This window comes from Notechis scutatus, chromosome 3, assembly GCF_049901735.1.
Source record: "Notechis scutatus isolate UNSWTSFEM ecotype Mainland chromosome 3, rNotScu1.2, whole genome shotgun sequence".
Taxonomy (NCBI): Eukaryota; Metazoa; Chordata; class Lepidosauria; order Squamata; family Elapidae; genus Notechis; species Notechis scutatus.
The window spans coordinates 3,172,420-3,189,360 of record NC_142011.1 but is presented as its reverse complement, the minus strand read 5'-3'; the positions used below and the strand labels follow the sequence as shown (position 1 = coordinate 3,189,360).

The window sequence follows — 16,941 nt, the reverse complement described above, 5'->3', positions numbered from 1 at the left end:
TGGACTAGAAGACCTCTGAGGTCCCTTCCAGCTCTATTCTGATGGATCTGCAGGAGGTTGCGTGTTCTCATCTTCTCTCTCTCTCTCTCTCTCTGCCTCCTTCCCTTCCAGGCTGAGTGGTTTCTCCCCTTTCCTGGGGGACAACGACACGGAAACCCTCAACAACGTCCTGTTGGCGGAGTGGTACTTCGACGAGGAAGCCTTTGAGGGCATCTCGGACGAAGCCAAGGACTTCGTCTCCAACCTGATCATCAAGCAAAAAGGGTCTGTGTGTGTTTGGACGTTGTGGGAGCTTCATCCCTGGAGGCTTTCAAGAAGAGAACTGGGCTGCCCATCTGTCAGAAAGGGTGTAGGGTCTCCTGCTTGGACAGGGGGTGTGGGGGGTGGACTAGATGACCTACAAGATCCCTTCCAACTGGGTTAATCTGAATCTGTTGGAAAGCAACCTCCCCAGATAGGCGGAGGGTTCAAGCAGGGAATTAGCATAGGCTCAGGACGTCACACCACAATGGGGCGAAGTCTGGCCCACCAATCCTGACTGCCTGAGAACACAGGCATCCAATCTTGGTTAACTTTTAAGATTTGTGGACTTCAACTCCCAGAATTCCTCAGCCAGACTGTGAGATGCATTGGGCTGAGGGAGAGGGACTGCCCCAAAGTCACCCAGCTAGCTTTTGTGCCTGAGGTGGGACTAGAAGTCACAGTCTCCTGGGGATTGGCCCAAAGTCACCCAATCGGCTTTCATGCCAGAGGTGGGACTAGGTCACAGTCTCCAGGGGATTGGCCCAAAGTCACCCAGCTGTCTTTCATGTTTAAGATGGGACTAGAACTCACAGTCACCTAGTGATTGGCCCCGTCACCCAGCTGTCTTTCATGCCTTAGGTGGGACTAGAAGTCACAGTCTCCTAGATTGGCCCCAAGTCACCCAGCTGACTTTCATGTTTAGGATGGAACTAGAACTCACAGTCACCTAGTGATTGGCCCAAAGTCACCCAGCTGTCTTTGTGTTTAAGATGGGACTAGAACTCACAGTCACCTAGTGATTGGCCCAAAGTCACCCAGCTGTCTTTTGTGTTTAAGATGGGACTAGAACTCACAGTCTCCTAGTGATTGACCCCAAAGTCACCCAGCTGACTTTCATGTTTAAGATGGGACTAGAACTCACAGTCACCTAGTTGATTGACCCAACATCACCCAATCAGCTTTCATGCTTAAGATGGGACTAGAACTCACAGTCTCCTAGTGATTGGCCCCAAAGTCACCCAGCTGTCTTTCATGTTTAAGATGGGACTAGAACTCACAGTCACCTAGTGATTGGCCCAAAGTCACCCAGCTGTCTTTCGTGTTTAAGATGGGACTAGAACTCACAGTCACCTAGTGATTGGCCCAACGTCACCCAGCTGTCTTTCATGTTTAAGATGGGACTAGAACTCACAGTCACCTAGTGATTGGCCCCAAAGTCACCCAGCTGTCTTTCATGCTTAAGATGGGACTAGAACTCACAGCCTCCTAGTGATTGGCCCCAAAGTCACCCAGCTGTCTTTCATGTTTAAGATGGGACTAGAACTCACAGTCACCTAGTTGATTGACCCAACATCACCCAATCAGCTTTCATGCTTAAGATGGGACTAGAACTCACAGTCTCCTAGTGATTGGCCCCAACGTCACCCAATCAGCTTTCATGCTTAAGATGGGACTAGAACTCACCATCTCCCACCTCCTTGCCTGGTGCCCTAACTACTAGACCAAACATAGAATCAATGTACTCAAAGGTTATGACTCAAAAAGTTATACTCCATTTTTACTAACGTCCTGGTGGCTTTAGACCTGCTTTAAAATAACCGGAAGGGCCACCGTACCATAGAGAAGTGCCAGGTTAGATGGGAAGAACGTGATGCCCCATGCTTCATGCTAAGTGCCACAGCTGCATGGCCCCAAAGACCGCTCTTAGTGATGGGAAGAACTCCGCCATCTGCAACGCTTGTTGAGATGCTGGTTTTGTCTCGCCGGAGGCTGGCACAGGTGGCTTACAACCACAATTAAACACCCCCACCCCGACGTTTCCGTGGTTAAGCAAGAGATTGGTGAACGTCCCGTTCTACGACCTTTCTGCCCAGGCGTTGTTAAGCAAAATTGTTGCAATGGCTAAGTTGGAAGCACGGTTGTTGAAGGGATATTGGGCTCCCTCCATCGACTTTGCTCGTCACAAGGTCACCCAATGGGATCCCACGACCCAGGGACACCTCCTCAACCGTCGTAAGTACAGGCCAGTTGCCAAGCGTTATAGTTTTGATTCCCCCGCCACGCGGACGCCGCAAAGTGGTAACTCTGAAAAAGCGGTCCCTTTTTCCAGTGCTTTGAACCGTCACTAAACGAACCATGGTTAAGCCGAGGATTACCTCTAATCCCGGGGGTTCGTCCACCTTCAACAACATAAAGAGTCACTTGGATCTGTTTCCCACCCAAAAGAAAACACCGGGAGCCCCAAAACCTGGGTGGGCGTTGCCAACTTGATGTCATTCCCACCCAGTAACATGACCCACCCACCTCCGGCCACGCCTACCCAGGTTTTGTGGTTCTCTCTCTCTTTCTCTCTCTCTCCGTCCCTCCATCCCTTACTCTCTCAGGCCAGGTGAGGAGTGACTAGAAGGTGAGGGTGAGGGGCGGGGCCAGCCAGTGGTGGGATCACCCAACAGGGAGCCACAGCAGAGGGTGTTGTGGTTCACCGGCAGCCGGTGCAGGTGGCAGCGGAATCGGACAGTGGGGAAGAAAGGGGACCAAACTGGAAGTGTGGGAAGGACTCAGACAAGAGTCCTGCATCTGAAACAGAGATGGGGCCAGGACCATCTGGGAGTGGGGTGCTGCCTCCGCAGCCTCTGGAGTCTGGCAGCAGCGAGGCAGAGGAACAAGGGGAGCCTGTTCCCAGTGCGTGTGTGCGGACAGCTGCTAGAAGGTGAGAGCAGCTGAAACAAAAGGGGTGATTCGGAAGTCAGGCTTGGAGGTGATTGCCCCTCCCAAAAGGTATAAAGGAAGGGCAAAGGTATAGAAACCTTTGCAGGAAGCAAAGTCGTTTGCTCTGTTCAGATTCAACCTTGAAGATCTGTGTGGACTTTGTATTTCAGTGGGTTTTTTTACAGTTAATTTGCCACTTGAGCTGTTGGCAACAATTCAAAGGAGATAAAGGGTGGGTGCTTATCTCGAGAGACTATTTGGGACTCATTACAGGCTGGGAATCCACATAATTCCCAGCGTTGAAATAAAAAGAGAGTTTGTTTGGACTAAACGTGTGCTTAATTACGGTCTCAGGAAGCCTTGGTCAGAACAGTGGGCCCAAAGAGCCGCATGTAGCTCCAGAGCTGCCAGTTGGTGACACCCGCTCTGATGTCTTCTTTTCTTCCTCCTCCTCCCTTTCCTCCCTCTTTGTCCCAGGGGGCGGATGAGTGCAGCTCAGTGCCTCCAGCACCCCTGGCTCAACAACCTGGCCGACAAAGCCAAGCGGGTCAACCGGCGCCTCAAATCTCAGGTTCTCCTCCGGAGATACGTCATGCGACGTCGCTGGAAGGTAATTGCCGGCTGGGAGGGGCAGAGGGAGCCTGACTGGCCTGTTACAGATGCTTTGCAGGGTGGGTATGCTCCGGGTGGTCGAAAAAGTCAAGATGGCAGTCATGTAGAGTAGAATTGATCCCCCGACAGCTTTGTGCAGGTAGTTCTCAATTTACAACAGCCAACTTTAACCCCCATGCTGGCCGGGGGATTCTGGGAGTTGAACCTGGCCATGCTGATTGAGGAATTCTGGGAGTTGAAGTCCCTCCAGGGGTATCTGGGAGTTTGATCCACTCTGGGTGTTCAAATTTACACCTGTTGGCTGGAGGATTCTGGGAGTGGAAGTCCACCCCATGCTGGCCAGAAGGATTCAGGGAGTTGTTGTCTGTCATGTTGGTTTGGGAATTCTGGGTGTTGAAGTCCACTCATGTTGGATAGGGTTTTCTGGGACTTCAAGCCCATTCCTACACCCCTTGGGATTCTGGGAGTTGAAGTCCAGGCAGTTGTAGCTGGGCATCACACACCCCGACATCTGCCTTGCCGGCCCATTTTTTCTGCAGCCGGCAAGGATGGCCAGGTTTTCCTGCAGGCCTCTGGAGCTGAGAACAAAGCTCTGGATCGATCCTGAGCTCTGCTATCCACTGCAGAGGCCTTCAGGAAAGCCTTGCCAGTCACAGAAGAAGTTCCTGGTTCGGGTATTCTCCCACGTCATTGTAGTTCTTTTAAAGTTGTAGCACGTTTCAGCAGAATCCATCTGCCATCATCAGGCTTCTGTATTGAGTCCGTCTGTGGGTCAGACTGACCCACAGACGGACACAATACAGAAGCCTGATGATGGCAGATGAGATTCTGCTGAAACGTTGCTACAACTTTAAAAGAACTACAATGACGTGGAGAATACCCAATCAACCGAACACCATACATGTAAGTACCCGCGAAAACTTAAGAAAACAAATATATATATATATATATATATAGAACCTCAGAAAACAAATATATATATATATATATATATATATATATATATATATATATATATATATATATATATATATATATTCTGAGGTTCTCGCGGGTATTTGTATGTGGATCTTTGGTTATTCGGGTTTTCTCCTGCGTAAAATTGGAAGTATCTAGGCAACGTTCGATGAAGTCTCATTCATCATCTTCAGGCTTGTGTCTTCGGCTCTGTGCTTCTCAGAGTAATGTGAGCTTGCAGCTGCTTCTTCCTTTTAACTGCTAGTGGGGGTGTGACTTGATTGGGTGGGGGCTTGGCTGCATCACTACCCACTTCAAACCCCTCCGAGCCATACATGAAGCGAACTGACCCCCACCATGAAGATGCGGCACGACCACGAACTCGAAGCCAAACAGCAAGATCACAGCTCACCAGCTCAAATCCCCCAGCAACTAAGACTAACCTGAGCACAACCAAGCCCCCACCTGAACAGAACACACCTCCAGCCAATCAGAACATGGCCAACCCCCAACCAATCAGAACACAGCCAAACCCCCAACCAATGAGAACACACCCCCACCCAATCAGAACACAGCCAAGCCCCCACCCAATCAAGTCACACCCCACTAGCAGTTAAAAGGAAGAAGCAGCTGCAAGCTCACATCACTCTGAGAAGCACAGAGCGGAAGACACAAGCCTGAAGATGATGAATGAGACTTCATCGAAACGTTGCCTAGATACTTCCAATCTTACGCAGGAGAAAACCCGAATAACCAAAGATCCATATATTTGTTGTCGTAAATTTTCACGGGTACAGGTGTGTTCAGGTCTTTTCCCGTGTAAGATTAAGAGTATCTTGGTGACGTTTTGGTGAGGTCCCACTCGCCATCCTCAGGCTGGTGCTTTCGGCTTCATGCCAGTGCAAGCAGTGTGTGAGCATATATATATATATGACAAGGTCTTATTTTCTGGGTAGTTACCCAGACTAATATGTCAATATATCTTAAAAATCTTCCTCATGAAACAAACTTTGAATAGACAGATAGATAGAATTCTTTATTGGCCAAGTGTGATTGGACCCACAAGGAATTTGTCTTTGGTGCAAATGCTCTCAGTGTCCATAAAAGAAAAGATACATTCATCAAGAGTCAAGAATCATCAGGTACAACACTTAATGATAGTCATAGGGTATAAGAATAGAATGGAATGGAATGGAATGGAATGGAATGGAATGGAGTGGAGTGGACTGGACTGGACTGGACTGGACTGGAGTAGAGTAGAGTAGAGTAGAGTAGAGTAGAGTAGAATAGAATAGAATAGAATAGAATAGAATAGAATAGAATAGAATAGAGAATGGACTGGACTGGACTGGACTGGACTGGACTGGACTAGACTAGACTAGACTAGACTAGAATAGAATAGAATAGAATAGAATAGAATAGAATAGAATAGAATAGAATAGAATAGAATAGAATATATGGAATGCAATGCAATGGAATGGAACAGTATAATATAGTATGGAATGGAAGGACTGGAATAGGAATAGGAACAGGAAGAGAAGAGAAGACTTTATTGGCCAAGTGTGATTGGACACACAAGGAATTTGTCTTTGGTGCAAATGCTCTCAGTGTCCATAAAAGAAAAGATACTTTCGTCAAGAGTCAAGAGGTACAACACTTAGTGATAGTCATAGGGTATGACCCAACTAGAGAATATCATCAGTTGTAGAAGGAGTGGGGTTTGCAGGGAGGAGGAGGAAAAGGAGGAGGAAGAGGAGGAGCAGGAGAACGACTGTGGGGTCCTTAGTGCTCTCTGAACTTGATTGTTTTCTTGCAGACATTTTATTACCCAACTAGGGAATGTCATCAAGGCTGGAAGGTTTGTGGGGAGGAGGAGGAAGAGGAGGAGCAGCAGGAGCAGGAGGATTGAGGGGTCTTTGATGCTCACTGAGCTTGGTTGTTTTCTTGTACTCATTTAGATAGATAAATAGATGGATGGATGGATGGATAGATAGAAAGAAAGAAAGAAAGAAAGAAAGAAAGAAAGAAAGAAAGAAAGAAAGAAAGAAAGAAAGAAAGAAAGAAAGAAAGAAAGAATATTGGCCAAGAGTGATTGGACACACAAGGAATTTGTCTTGGTGCAAATGCTCTCTGTGTACATAAAAGAATAGATACATTCGTCAAGAATCATAAGGTCCAACACTTAATGATAGTACAATAAGCAATCAAATCATACTAGGAAACAGTCAATTAGGATACAATCAACAATCAACACTCAAATTAGGATACAATTAGGATACAATCAACAAAGCTACAGTCATACAGTCATAAGTGGGAGAGGATGGGTGATAAGGAGTGATGAAGGAATGTCTCTTTTTAAGCCAAAATCATTTTACTAAACGTTATTAAAGTCCGTTCCTTTGTTCTTCTGTATAGATCCCCATAAAAAATGTGCTAAGATTTCTCCACGCTGTTTGATGCGAGGATCCTTACAATCATAATTGAATACAGAATTATGAATCTTATTTTTAATTTAATTAATTCTGAGTCTTATTTTATGGAGAAACCCGGTGTATTTGCTCGCTGCTGATTTTATAAGCAAGGTTTTTTTTGCAAATGCGAATTCCCTCGGAGGCTGGATGAGTGGCCCTCGACGGCCTTGTAGGGTTGGCCAAACAAGTGTTTGGCCCAGCCAAATTTTGATGTGAATTTGGCAGGACCGAACATTCTCTCCATCATTTGACCCCGGAGAGGAATTTTGGGCTGAATTCAAGTGACAAAATGGTTCCAAGTTTTTGCCTCCCAGGTCCAAAAATATTACATTCAACTTCATCCTTCGTTTCTGGATTTTGTACCCGATTAGAGAGCATCTTTCACACAAACTTATAAATAAATCTCCCAAAACAGTTTAATCCCAGCCATCAAAAATGCCCCCCCCCACTCCCATTTGCCAGGCCCGAGGGCTTTCTGTCCCACTCATCAGCCAAACTTCGATCCTGACGGTCCTCCACTTACGACGGCAATTGAGCCAAAAACTTCCATTGCTGAGCATGGCAGTTGTTTGGTAAATATTATGCCCTTTGACCACCTTTCTTGCCACCGTTGTTAAGCGAATCCGGCTACCCCATGGACTGTGAGGTCACAAACGGAGATCAGGATGTTGCAACCGGCATAAGTACATGCCAGTTGCCAAGCCTCTGATATTTGGATCACGGGGATGGCTGCAACAGTTGTAAGGGTGGAAAACAATCATAAGTCCCTTTTTTCAGTGCAGTTGTGACTTTAGTCCCTAAAGGAAACTGTTGTAAGTCAAGGACTACCCATAGAAGCACATTGTGAAATATTCTTTCTTTCTTTCTTTCTTTTTCTTTCTTTCTTTCTTTCTTTCTTTCTTTCTTTCTCTCTCTCTCTCTCTCTCTCTCTCCCCCTCTTCTTTTCTTTCTTTCTTTCTTTCTTTCTTTCTTTCTTTCTTTCTTTCTTTCTTTCTTTCTTTCTTTCTTTCTTTCTTTCTTTCTCTCTCCCCCTTTCTTTCTTTTCTTTCTTTCTTTCTTTCTTTTTCTTTCTTTCTTTCTTTCTTTCTTTCTTTCTTTCTTTCTTTCTTTCTTTCTCTCTCTTTCTTTCTTCTCTCTTCTTTCTCTCTCTCTCTCTCTCTCTCTCTCTCCTCTCTCTCTCTCTCTCTCTTTCTTTCTTTCTTTTATTTTATTTAAGGTACATACAATTCATCTTCCATTTAATAAGACAGCAAATAAAATTCTAAGTTTGTCTCCCTGGACAAACTCCCAACTCAAGGCCAAGCCAGTTCTCCCTTTTTCCTTAACAGCAGCAGGAGCTGAGAAAAATATATATATATATCTGCGAAATAGATTTTTAAAAGGCCAAGTTGCAATTTGCAGACTTCGTTCCTATTGCCGGAGGCTCCTTCACCAGCCGGCCCAGAGGTTCTATGAGAAGTTCTCTGTGGAAACTCTGTGGGTTTTCTGTAATGTAATGTGACTTTTCTGGCTGTGCCTGGATTATTATTCACTGGTGGGGTCCTTGATAGTCTGTGAGCTGGATTGTTTGCTTGCAGACCTCTCATGACCCAACTAGGTAGCATCATCAGGGCTGGAAGGGTGGAGGAGGAGAAGGAAGAGGAGGAGGACTGTAGGGTCTTTCGTGCTCTCTGAGCTGGGTTGTTTGCTTGCAGACATTTCATGACCCAACTAGGTAACATCATCAGTGCTAGGAGGGAATGGGGTTTACAGGGAGGAGGGGGAGGAGGAGGAGGAGGCGGAGGAGGAGGAGGAGGAGGAGGAGGACTGTGGTGTCCTTGGTGCTTTCTGATCTTGTTATTTTCTTGTAGGTGTTTCATTACCAAACTAAGTAACATCATCAGTGCTAGAAGTGAGGAGGGAAGTTGTTCTCCTTTTTAATGGCTTGCCCTGTCTGTGTTGGGGAGAATGTCGTCTTCTTCTCGCTGGTTCCTTGATGAGGTTGTTGGATCGCTTGTCTGAGTTGGTCATTGCTTGGTTGGGGGAATGTTTGCTGCTGGATTGCAAGCTACTTATATATAAAGAAAGAGCAAACCTCCACACCCTTCTAGCCCTGATGGTGTTCCCTTGTTGGGTCATAAAATGTCTGCAAGAAAACAAACTCAGAGAACCCCAAGGAGCCCACAGTCCTCCTCCTGCTCCTCCTCCCTTTCCCCTTCTTCCTTCTCCTCCTCTACAAACCCCACTTCCTTCTATCACTGATGATGTTACCTAGGTGGGTCATGAAAGGTCTGCAAGCAAACAACCAAGCTCAGAGAGCATCAAAGACCTTACAGTCCTCCTCCTGCTTCTCCTCCTCCTCCTCCTCCTCCTCCTCCTCCTCCTCCTCCTCCTGCTCCTCCTCCCCTCCTCCCACTGATGATATTACCTAGGTGGGTCATGAAAGGTCTGCAAGCAAACAACCAAGCTCAGAGAGCATCAAAGACCTTACAGTCCTCCTCCTGCTTCTCCTCCTCCTCCTCCTCCTCCTGCTCCTCCTCCTGCTCCTCCTCCCCCTCCTCCCACTGATGATATTACCTAGGTGGGTCATGAAAGGTCTGCAAGCAAACAACCAAGCTCAGAGAGCATCAAAGACCTTACAGTCCTCCTCCTGCTTCTCCTCCTCCTCCTCCTCCTCCTCCTCCTCCTCCTCCTCCTCCTCCTCCTCCTGCTCCTCCCCCTCCTCCCACTGATGATGTTACCTAGCTGGATCATGAAAGGTCTGCAAGCAAAACAACCAAGCTCAGAGAGAATGAAAGACCCTACAGTCCTCCTCCTTCTCCTCCTCCTCCTCCTCCTCCTCCTCCTCCTCCTCCTCCCCCCTCCCCCTCCCACTGATGATATTACCTAGCTGGGTCATGAAAGGTCTGCAAGCGAAACAACCAAGCCTGAAACCGGAGCGATCGTTCTTCTCTTCTTCGGTTCTCATTGTCCCGTTTCCTCCCAAACAGAAAAACTTCATCGGTGTTTGTGCCGCCAACCGATTCAAGAAAATCACCAGCTCCGGATCCCTGACTGCGCCGGGTTTGAACTGGGGAGGGGTCGGGGGGGAGAGAGGAAGGAAGGAACGCGGTACCGAGCCAAAAAGACGAATGAGAGGGAGACCACCCACCCACCCACCCGAAGCTTGGACCGTATTGTGTTTGTTGTGCCCTGCCATCCAGGGATTGTGTCGCAGGGGAGGAACAGGACTCATCCCAGATCGATGGACAGCGGGGGCCCGGAGCATGGGACCTTGGGGTGCAGAGATGCTCCCTCCACCCTCTGTTCAAAGCCTGCCCAGTCTCCAGCCTTGGTCTACCTGGGCAGGTGAGCTGCTTCTTCTCTCTCTCTCTCTCTCTCTCTCTGTGCTGACTTCAGCCTCACCCCCAACTGTGCTGCTTTCAAGGACTTTCCCGCTGAGAACTCATTAGGACGCGATGCCCTGCCGGGGGCTGCTTCTCCTTGCACCCTTCGCTTAAAGGACCCTTCTCCCTCACAGCAAGGGAGCCCGGGTCCCACTGAGGACATCTAGACGTGCCGCCCACCCAGGCGGAAGAGAGTCCTGGCATCCCTGCCCGGTGGGCATCCGTCCCGTTGGAAGGGTACCCAAAGAAGCTCGTTTTGAATCCCGCAGAGGGTACCTGCACCTTCTGGGCCATGGTTTTGCTTTTTTTGGGGGGGGAGGACTGTTGGAATTTTGGCTACCCAACCCATGCTCGGCTGTTTTCCCCTCCACTTTTTCTCCTTTGTAAAATGGTTTCTCTGCTTACATTTGGAGTGGCAGTGTTACTGGGGGACGAAAATTCAGCCCTGCCTGACCCCACCCCCCCCAAAAAAACCCAGCCCTGGGCAGGCCCATGAGTCTCCCTCCTGTTCTGCTTCTTAACACAAGGCAGACAGCGTAACTCCACAAAACATCCATACAAAGTCTTTTTATTGGTTCATCGGGCATCCTCAAATAACTCACAGTTATGATGAGATTCTTCTCAATGTCCAATTCTCTGCATAGCTGCACTTCATGGTGTAAAAAGATGATAATCTCCCATCCCGAGAATGACAGAGCAAAGGGTGAGGCACCAGCATGCTGCTTGGGGGCCGAGCAAGAGTGAGGAAACCTCCCCCAACCCACCAAGGGTCAATTCAGTGACCAATCAGGATTACAGATGTGGCCACATGACATGGAACTACATTTCCCAGGATAGCTTAACTCCATTTACCATGATGCATTCCCTTAAGGGGACAGCTCCCAATTCCTAACTAACTATCCCAAATCCAATTACCTATATACTGGCTGGACAACACAGGGCCCCAGAAGGTTCCTCCTTCTTGAAACGGCCACCTGGAGCCCCTCCAACCCTGCTCCCTACCTCCTCTGAAGGGGAAAAGGATGATGAAATTCAAGGGTGGGAAAAAAAGGCAAGTTCTACATTGAGGCACTTAAAACCAAAATGCACAGGTAGGGTGTAGGTGGTACCTTGCTCAATAGTAGTAACTGTGAGAGGGATCTCGAAGTCCTAGTAGACCAGGGGTCTTCAAACTTGACAGCATTAAGACTTTTGTGGACTTCAATTCCCAGAATTCCTAAGAGGTCTGGAAGGGGCGTGCCTAAGCGCACCATCGTGCCTACCGTCCCTGTCCGATTGTCCCCTGTTTATTCGTACCTATTTCCTGTATTCTTACTCATGTTTATACTTTTATCTTGTAAGCAATTTGACAAATCAAATAAATAAATAAAATAAAAAATAAAAGAAGGAAGGAAAGAGAGAAGGAGAACAGGGAAGGAGAAAGAAGGAAGGAAGGAAGGAGAGAAAAGAATGGAGGGAGGAGAGAAAGGCAGGGAGAGAATACCCATTCCTAAGAGGCCTGTAAGGGGCATGCATAAGTGCACCATCGTGCCTCCTGTCCCTGTCCTATTGTCCACGTTCATTCGTACCTATTTCCTGTATTCTTACTCATGTTTATACTTATTCATATTATCTTGTAAGCGATTGGCAAATCAAATGAATAAATAAATAAAATAAATTCCTCCTCCAGTCCATGTTAGCTCAGGAATTCTGGGAGTCCACAAGTCTTAAACTGGCCAAGTTTGAAGGCCCTTGTAGTAGACAATCACTTAAACATGAGCCAGCCGTGGGCTGCAGCTGCCCCCAAAGCCAACGCAGTTCTAGGCTGCATTAACAGAGGGATGGAATCAAGATCACGTGAAGTGTTGATACCACTTTATAAGGCCTTGTTAAGGCCACACCTGGAATATTTGCCTCCAGTTTTGGTCGTCACGATGTAAAAAAAAGATGTTGAAGAGTGCAGAGAAGAGCAACAAAGAGAGGATTAGGGGACCGGAGGCTAAAACATACAAAGAACGGTTGCTGGAATTGCGTAGGCCTATTATTCTGATGATAAGAAGGACTGACATTATAGCAATGGTCCAATACCTCAAAGGGGTTGCCACAAAGAAGGTGTGTGTGTGTGTGTGTGTGTGTGTGTGTGTGTGTGTGTGTGAAGCTATTCTCCAAAGCACTTGAAGGCAGGACAAGAAGCAATGGATGGAAACTAATTCAAGGAGAGAAGCAACCTGGTTGCCTTTTACTGCTGACCCTTCCAAAACATAATTGCTTTCTCCCAGTGAATTCCACCACGTGACATGGCCAAAGTAAGCGAGGCACAGTTTTGTGATTTTTGCCTTCCAGGGACATAATAACAGATTAACAGAGTTGGAAGGGATCTTGGAGGTCATCTAGTCCAACATAAGGAGAAATTTTCCGACAGGGAGAGCGATCAGAAGTTGCCCTCGGAAGTTGTGAGAGCTTCATCCCTGGAGGCTTTCAAGGAGAGACTGGTCAGAAATGGTGTAGTCGGGTCTCCTGCTTGGGCGGGGGGGGTTGGACTAGATGACCTACAAGGACCCTTCCAGCTCTGTTAATCTGTAATCTGTAATCTTGTGAGCTATTTGCCCCTTTGAAGGAGGAGCTGCAAAAGCCAAGCCCAATGAGCTGCTTAATGGAGACCATCTGCACTCCGTTTCCTCTCCTCTTCCTCTTCCTCTTCTTTTTCCTCCTCCTCCTTTTTTCCTCCTCCTCCTCCTCCTCTTCCTCCTCCTCCTCCTCCTCCTCTTCCTCTTCTTTTTCCTCCTCCTCCTCCTCCTCCTCCTCCTCTTCCTCTTCTTTTCCTCCTCCTCCTTTTTCCTCCTCCTCCTCCTCCTCCTCCTCCTCCTCCTCTTCCTCTTCTTTTTCCTCCTCCCTCCTCCTCCTCCTCTTCCTCTTCTTTTTCGTCCTCCTCCTTTTTTCCTCCTCCTCCTCCTCCTCCTCCTCCTCCTCCTCCTCCTCCTCCTCCTCCTCCTCCTCCTCCTCCTCCTCCTTCTCTTCCTCTTCTTTTCCTCCTCCTCCTCTTCCTCTTCTTTTTCCTCCTCCTCCTTTTTTCCTCCTCCTCCTCCTTCTCTTCCTCTTCTTTTTCCTTCTCCTCCCTCTTCCTCCTCCTCCTCTTCCTCCTCCTCCTCCTCTTCCTCCCTCCTCCTTTTTCCTCCTCCTCCTCCTCTTCCTCCTCCTTCTCTTCCTCCTTCTCTTCCTCTTCTTTTTCCTCCTCCTCCTCCTCCTCCTCCTCCTCCTCCTCCTCCTCCTCCTCCTCCTCCTCCTCCTCCTCCTCCTCCTCCTCCTCCTCCTCCTCCTCTTCCTCCCCTGGACATTTGCACAGGCTACCGGAGAGCCAACCACCAACAGACAGGAACTGCTGTACGCATAGCATTGCTTCTTCTCCGCTCAGCCTCCGGTTGGGCGAAGACCCAAAAATAATAGATCTCCACCAAAGCCAACCAAACATCTTGTGTTCCGTGTTTCAGCCATCCGGTTCAAAAGCCAGCAGGAAGAGGTTCTTTTCCAGCAGGAATGGGGAATTTTTTTCCTCTATCCGGCCAGGCATGAATAGGACGATTCGAATTTAAGGTCAGCTGTCATGGCATGCTCTCCTCCCATGGCTGTAGGATTCGGTTTCCCACATCCTTGGAGCAAATTTGGCTCAGGAGATGAATCAATCAATCAATCAGATAAAATATTCATTTTGATTGTTGATATTCTCCCTATCAAAGATAGTTGTAGATTCTTCCATTTTTCTAAGTCTGTCGCAATCTGTTGTTTTAGTCTATAGTAATTATCCTCTTTAAGGGTTCCACAACTTGCTGTCAATTTTATCCCCAAGTATTTCACTTTTTTGTTTGATCTGGATATCTAATCTGTCCATCCGTTCTTTTTTTTTCTTTTCTTTTTTGCTTTTCAGTTATATTCTTCCCTAAAATCTTGGTGTTTTTTTTTCTTTATTTAGTTTCAGCCTTGCAACTTCCTCATATTCTTCTATCTTTTCTGTCAGCTTAGCTCCGGTATCTAATGGTTCTTCTAGTATAAAAAAGCAGATCGTCTGCAAATGCCTGCAATTTGTATTCCTCGCTTTTTTATCTTCGTACCCTTTATTTTCCTTGTTTTTTTCTCTAATGCTTCTGTTTAATATTTCCAAAGTCAGTACAAATAACAAGGGCGACGGGGCAATCAGAATAGAGCTGGAAGGGACCTCGGAGGTCGTCTAGTCCAACCCCCTGCTCAAGCAGGAGACCCTGGCCTATACCATTTCACACCAATACCTGTCCAATCTCTTCATAAAGACCTCCAGTGTTGGAGCACCCACAATTTCTGGTGGCAAGCGGTTCCACTGGTTCATTGTCTTCCCTGCCACCAAATTTCTCCTTAATTCTAAGTTGTTTCTCTCCTTGATGAGTTTCCATCCGTTGCTTTTTAGAATAGAATTGTGCTGGAAGGGACCTTGGAGGTCTTCTAGTCCACCCCCCTGCTTAAGCAGGAGACCCTATACCCTTTCAGACAAAAAAACTATCTAGTTCTCTTCTTTAAAAACTTCCAGGGATGGAGCACCCAGAACTTCGGGTGGCAAGCAGTTCCACTGGTTAATTGTCCTCACTGTTGAGAAGTTTCTCCTTAATTCCAGGTTGCTTCTACTCCTTGATGAGTTTCCATCCGTTGTTTCTTATCCTGCCTTCAGGTGCTTTGGAAAATAATTTGACCCCCCTGTTATTCTGTCCAATTCCAGGATCCGTCGTTTTAACTGCGTGCAAAATTTGTCTTTTTTTCCTCTTCTTTCTCCTCCTCTCTGGCGGTTTTGCTCAGCATAAAATTCGGGAAAAGCTGGGAGAAAATGGGCTCCAGGAAGTCCTTGACTTATAACCACCACTGAGCCCAAATGTCTTAGGTCTTCAGCTCTGGAATTCATCGCTGTCAAATAGTTGAAGAAGGTGTGTGGGGAGGACTGAAATAATGTCAGGGTTCCAGAAATGGTCTGAATTGATCATGAACTCTCAGGCAGGCATCATCTGAAGGTTCTTTATTAAAACAGGTACTGGTAAACCCTGTGAAATTTCAGCACTGAAGTCACTCCCAGACTTCGTACCAAATTCAACCTACCTCCACCTGCTTTTCTACACTTCATTAATCATGGGAACCAATTACTCTGCAGGCGGGGTCAATTCAGACAATTTCTGGAACCCTGACATTAGGAGCTTCTCCATCATCCAGGTCCTGGTTGTTCCAAAGATGCTTTTTTCTCCCCCCAAGAGCCAATGGGACTTTCTGGTTTGGCTTTGAAGACGTTTCGCTTCTCATCCGAGGAGTAAAAAACATAGAGCCGAAGAAGCTCCTCGGATGAGAAGCGAAACGTCTTCAAAGCAAAACTAGAAAGTCCCGTTACCTCTTGGGGAAAAAACAAAAACAAACCATCTTTGGGACATCTGAGCCCAAAATGTCGGTTGCTGAATAAGACCGTCATTAAGGGAGTTTCCCCCCCCCTTTTTCGATCTTTCTTGCCACCGTTGTTAAGTGAATCACCACCGTTGCTAAGTCGGTAGCATGGTCGTTAAGCGAATCTGGCTTCCCCATTGACTTCGCTGGTCGGACAGTCGCAAAAAGGGATCGCATGGGACACTGCAACCATCATAAATGGGAATCAGCTGTCAAGCATCCGAATGGAAATCACGTGTCCCTGAGGACGTTGCAACGGTCGTAAGTGTGAAACAAGGTCATAAGTCACTTTTTCTTCAGTGCTCTTATAACTTTGAATGGTCACTAAATGAATAATCAAGGACTACCCATGGATGGAAGGGCACATACTGGTCGTCCTTGACTTATGACAATTGATTGCAAAATTTCCACTGCTAACAAGACGATTGTTCAATGAGTGAGCATTTTACGACTTTTCTTGCTGCTGCTGTCGTATAAATCACTGCAGTTGTTAAGTTAGTCACACGGTTGTGAAGTGACTCTGGCTCCCCCTATTGCTGTGATGGCAAACCTATGGCACGCGTGCCACAAGTGGCACACAGAGCCATTTGTGCCGGCACGCGAGCTGCAGGCAAACTTACATCACTGCACAGGCGTGCGCCTCACAGCTGATTTTCAGCCAGTTTGAGGCCTTTTTCGGCCTCCCAAGGCTTGAGGAAGGCTTCTGCAGGCTTCTGCAGGCCAAAAAACTAGGCCCGTTTAGTCACTTCCTGTTTTTCTGAAAATACCAGAAGTGACGAAACGGGCCTAGTTTTTTGGCCTGCAAAGCCTGCAGAAGCCTTCCTCAAGCCTCTGGGAGGCCGAAAAGGCCTCAAACTGGCCGAAAATCAGCGGTGAGGTGCAGTGCAGGTAAGGGGGTGCAAGTTGGGTGGGGATTGAGCACGCATGAACAGCGGGCGTGGGGGGCACATTGCCTTCTGGGTGCTGGCACGCGAGCGCGAGCATGCAAATGCGCACAAATTTTGGCACAGGAGCCCAAAAGTTTAGCCACCACTGCCCTATTGACTTGACTTGACAGAAGATGATTTCACATCACCCCGAGACCCCGCATCCGTCATAAATACAAGCCAGTTTCCAGGTGTCCGAATTTTGATCACATGACCTCAGGAAGGCTGCGATGG

At 47.4% G+C, this 16,941-nt stretch overlaps 1 protein-coding gene and 1 long non-coding RNA gene across 2 annotated transcripts in view; both read left to right on the top strand.

Moving 5' to 3' along the window:
* MYLK2 (myosin light chain kinase 2) overlaps positions 1-10,761 on the top strand; it is a 39,824-nt gene extending 29,063 nt beyond the window's left edge. The window contains 3 exon segments of the mRNA XM_087962419.1: positions 112-264; positions 3,430-3,562; positions 9,962-10,761. Coding sequence (XP_087818545.1) covers positions 112-264; positions 3,430-3,562; positions 9,962-10,423 — 748 coding nt within the window. The 3' untranslated portion in view covers positions 10,424-10,761.
* Positions 1-12,014, top strand: part of LOC148131056 (uncharacterized) — a 35,558-nt gene extending 23,544 nt beyond the window's left edge. The window contains exon 2 of the long non-coding RNA XR_015749089.1: positions 11,581-12,014. This is a non-coding gene — a long non-coding RNA (uncharacterized LOC148131056). The remainder of the gene's footprint in view (positions 1-11,580) is intronic.
* The last annotated feature ends 4,927 nt before the right edge of the window (positions 12,015-16,941 follow it).